This window comes from Palaemon carinicauda, chromosome 32 (genome assembly GCF_036898095.1).
Source record: "Palaemon carinicauda isolate YSFRI2023 chromosome 32, ASM3689809v2, whole genome shotgun sequence".
Classification (NCBI taxonomy): domain Eukaryota; kingdom Metazoa; phylum Arthropoda; class Malacostraca; order Decapoda; family Palaemonidae; genus Palaemon; species Palaemon carinicauda.
The window spans coordinates 10,803,210-10,808,209 of NC_090756.1; the positions used below are offsets into that span (position 1 = coordinate 10,803,210).

General features: G+C 30.5%; 2 protein-coding genes across 5 annotated transcripts in view; one reads left to right on the forward strand and one right to left on the reverse strand.

Moving 5' to 3' along the window:
- Positions 1-5,000, reverse strand: part of LOC137625266 (putative neural-cadherin 2) — a 552,558-nt gene that overhangs the window by 305,494 nt on the left and 242,064 nt on the right. The gene's annotated exons all lie outside the window — the stretch shown is intronic.
- The window catches only part of LOC137625799 (putative neural-cadherin 2), a 121,646-nt gene continuing 120,290 nt past the window's right edge, over positions 3,645-5,000 (forward strand). The window contains exon 1 of the mRNA XM_068356686.1: positions 3,645-3,899. Within this exon, the coding sequence (XP_068212787.1) occupies positions 3,851-3,899 (49 nt within the window). The 5' untranslated portion in view covers positions 3,645-3,850. The remainder of the gene's footprint in view (positions 3,900-5,000) is intronic.

The following is a 5,000-nucleotide window of genomic DNA, read 5'->3' on the forward strand; positions in this document are numbered from 1 at the left end:
CCAGCATGTTAAAACCAACTAGAAATTCCAAATCCACATCGTAATAATGGAGAAAAAAATCTTAAGAAAACGTTTTGTCTCAAAATTGAACTATGATTAGTTTTCGTAATAGAAGAGAAACCATGCAGTGAATTCCATGCTTGAAGGAATTCAAAGAAACAGAACACATAAACTGAGAGAAGGTTTATATCCAAGCAACACGGAATGCAAGCATTGCATGATCATAAGAGACATTTATAAAGAACAAAACTTTTATTTTTTTTTTCATTATAGCGTAGCGTTGTACAATGCATGCAAGTTGCCTCTATACATTATACTAGTTTTATCTGGGTGCAAACTGGGCGTTAAAAAGACTGATCCTTTGTATAATGCCAGCTGGGGATTCTGGCCAGTATTTCTGGCAGTATTATTGTTGTTATTTTTTCGTGTGATAAATATAGGAAGGTATTTATTAACTCCCGCTGCGAATAGTATGCAGTAGAGTGGAATTTTGGACTTCGCTGGTCAGTATGTATGTGTTTATGTACGTATGTATGTGTATGTATTGCTTGGCCAGGCCACCAGCCATCCGTTGAGATACTATTGGGTTTTGACTGGCCTGACAATATTATATTGGATCTGTCTTTCTGATTACGGCTCATTTTACTTCGCCTACACATACACCGTATAGTCTAGCTTATTCTTTCCACATTCTCTTCTGTCCTCTTATACCTGGCAACTATGAGATGACCAAACAATTCCTCAGCTCGAGGTATATTAATCAAATTATTCCCTTCATATCTCTGATTCATGACCTCACTAAAATGGTCCATCTAACGTTGTCTTTCTTCATCTTTTGTTATAACAAATCCATATTTTTCGTGGGTATATGCTTCTTCTTTGCCCCCATAGAGGTTTCATTGATAATTCCTCAAGCGACTCTTGCACCATAGCCACTCCCTAATTTATAGCTGTGTCGGCCTCATCTGCTTTCTAGCCTAAATATTCTCTCCATTCATTCCTGGCTATTCTTTTGACCTCACTATTGATACTGGAATACATAGCATGCTCTACCTTGTAATTTTCATTACTTCCTCGAAAACTTTCAACAATCAATTTCTGTCTGTGTCCTTGCTGTAGTATCCCAAGTATCATTTGATATCCATGGCTTTCTCCTTGTAACTGCATGTCCCAAAACTTCACTAACAACTTATTGATATATGTTCTTAATATCACACCATTCTGCGTTGTCTGCTCTTCTTCTCTTAAATTCTCTAAGACTGCAAATGGATCCCTACATCCAATTGCGGAGGTTTTTTTGTGCTCATCTTCTAGAAGCTTAGTTGTATCAAACTTAGGTATTCTATTTAGATTTCCGTGGGGTTCTTTCAGCTTTCATTTCAGTGCTAATGAGGACCTGGTGATCACTACTAATATCCGCCACTCTATAGCTCCTTGCATTTCTCGGAGTCCTCTCTCTCTCTCTCTCTCTCTCTCTCTCTCTCTCTCTCTCTCTCTCTCTCTCTCTCTCTCTCTCTCTCTCTCTCTCTTTATTAATGGGAATGTGATCTATTTGAGTTTTGTAATTGCCACATGAAGTCCATGTATATTTTTGGATTTCCTTCAGCTGGAAATTGAGCACCTCCAATGATAAGATTGTTTATCAAAACTTATGAAGTATTCTCCATTTTCATTGACAACTTGACCAAGACCCTCGACACCCATCACATTCTCTATACCTTGATTATTCTTTCTAAATTTAGCATTGAAGTCATCAATTACAATTTTCATCTCGGAGACATCATCTATTACACTCTGCAGTTCTTCTTAGTATTCATCTCTCCTTTCTTTTAGTTAATAATTTGCTAGTGCTTAAATTATGATACTCAAACTGCACTGCTTTGATTTAAACTTAGCAAGTTACAATCTACTATTTATAGCTCTCCTTAGTTAATGCCTTTTCTGCTTTTGGGGGTCATCATCCCTATCTCTTCCCCTAACTCAATTTGTTCCTCCTGAATTTATATATATATATATATATATATATATATATATATATATATATATATATATGTGTGTGTGTGTGTGTGTGTGTGTGTGTATACATATGTAATAAATTATATATATATATATATATATATATATATATATATATATATATATATATATATATGTATATATATACATATATAATATATATATATATATATATATATATATATATATATATATATATATATATATATATATATATATATATATATTGTCTGTCTAAGATTTCCTTACCAGTCCCCTTACAACGTGTTTCAGAGGGCCAAGATATCCAAACAATATTTCAAATTCATTCTCTACTTGCCGCAGCCTCCCGATCTGAATAATGTTTCTTAGGTAACTATCACAAATTTTAATTTTATTAGTATTTAAAAACCGAGATTTTAGGCACCCCGCTACGCCCGGGACTGGGGCCCATTCTGTCATCTTTGGTTTCCATTGACTGATTAAACCCATAGAGGATTCACTGGCTAAATTTATTAAAAGGACATCCAGTTCCTTGTGATTGGCAGTGCTTATCTAACTAAGGCAAGTGACCCCCGCCGGTCCTTACTTATTCAAGTAAAATCATCCGCCTGGTATTGGGAATAGAAACCGAAGAGATATCTTATCTATCGTCTTATATAATGTAGAGGGTCAAGTCAACCAAAGGTTAAAATTAAATTCAGTAAATTGTATGCCAAATAAATTATCAGGTGAAATACAAAATGAAATTTAATACATTTGATTAAAAACCGACTTTACTTTACAGTACAAAAAGACCAATTTATTATTACAAAATATAGCATCATAACCACTTCCAACGTATAGAAATATACTTAATGACTTACAAAAATAGAGGAAGGTTCTCCATAGGTGTTGATGAGTCAGGAGTTGTGACGTGACACTTGGTGGAAAGTTATAAGGTCAAAGGTTAACTGGATTTGACTAAAACACCAAGGAGAACAGAGCAGGAATAGGAAATCGACATACGATTTAGAAGGATTTAGAAGTTCAAACAAAATTAACTAAAATTTAAAGAATCAGAACTTAATAGAGATTAGGTATTAACAATTACTGATAGTATTGAAATTTACAATGTAACATATACATGGATCCATGTCGAGGATTGCTGGCCTTTAACAATATATATATATATATATATATATATATATATATATATATATATATATATATATATATATATATATATATATATATATATATATATATATATATATATTTTATATATATTATATATATATATATTTTTTGTGTGTGTATTATAATGGGTGTTGTGCTTGCATACGTAGAGAGGTTATTAGTGTGTGTATTTTTGAAAGGAATGCATAAAATACGTACCAACAACAACAAATGAAGTCGTTTTTAGTCGACTGAAAGACTTAGGCCTCAGAAATGTCATAATATATATATATATATATATATATATATATATATATATATATATATATATATATATATATACATACATATATATATATATACATACATACACGCACACAAACCTGTGTATGTATATAAAGTTTATACAAAAATAAGCATTTATACCCCAACCTAAATATTTATCCCACACCAGAAAAAAAGTGTTAGTTCACGTTTCCTAAGAATGTGCCCAAACTGAAAGAAAAGAGAGATCACCTTTAAAAATGTGCTCCCACTGAGAAGTAACATAAGCAAAAGACAACTTTAGAATGTGCCCCTTTTCGGCCACTGAACCTTTCGAACCTCTCCTATGATCAAAAGAAAAAAAAGGGGGAGGTGGTTGTGTTAAGGAAAAAGAACCCTTATTCTAGTGCTACTTAAGGAGCAGAATCAAGAAATGGATCCGGCGAGAATTCTACAGATTATTACCAATAGCACCTGGATGGGTGAGTGTACCACAGTAATTTTTTTTTCGTGTTGGTGTGGTTTACAATTCCTTATTTTTTCTTGATTTTTTTTCAGGATTTTTTCTTTATTTTTTCAACTTTTATTTTCCTCTTACCATTCTTCAGTTTCTGATTATTAATATTAGTATGGTTTAGAATATATTTTTTTCCTCAGTATTTTTTTTTTATTTTTCACCTCTTTTCTCTTTCTATTCTTTAGTTTCTGATTATTGGACGATTTTATGCCATTGTTTATAGTCAACATTCATATTTGTATGGTTTAGAATTTTTTTTTTTTTTTTGCCTCTTCTTTTCTCTTAGCATTTTTTTCGTTTTTGATTATTGATTGATTTTATATTATTGATTGTAATACACATTGATATTAGTATGGTTTACAACTCTTATATTTTCTTTAAATGATTTTTTTCTTTATTTTGGAATTTTGTTTATTACTAATTTTTACATTTTCTTTTCTTTTATCATTCTTTCGTTTCTGATTATTAATTGATTTTATGACATCTATTGTAATCGACATTCATTTTGATATGGTTTAGAACTATGTTATTTTTATTTTCATTTTTTTTTATTTCAAGATTTTTATTTCCTATAGGAAATATCTTTTATCTTTTCTGTCCCAATTTGTTTGTGTCAAATTATTAATTGATTTATATCATTAATTGTGATCAACATTCACATTGATATAGTTTACAACTATCCCATTTTTCTTTAATGAAATTTTTTATTTCAAGATTTTTTTTTTTCATTATTTCAATCTATTCTTCACATCTTTTCTGTCCCATTTTTTTTTTGATTTTTAAATAATTTTATGTCATTGATTATAATCAACATTCACATTGATATGGTTTATAACTATCTTATTTTTTTTTCTCTTTTTTTTTTTTTTTTTTTTTTTTGGTTATTTCAGGATTGAAAAATTTCACCTTTTTTCATCTTTTTTACCTCCTCTTCCATTTCCAATTTATCAACTACATTTTATATCGTCGTTTGTTATCAATTGGGTAATATCCCAACACTTTTCCTGATTGAATGACTTTTATATGATATTTTAGTGGTATTTTGAAATGATTTTATTAGTCTTTA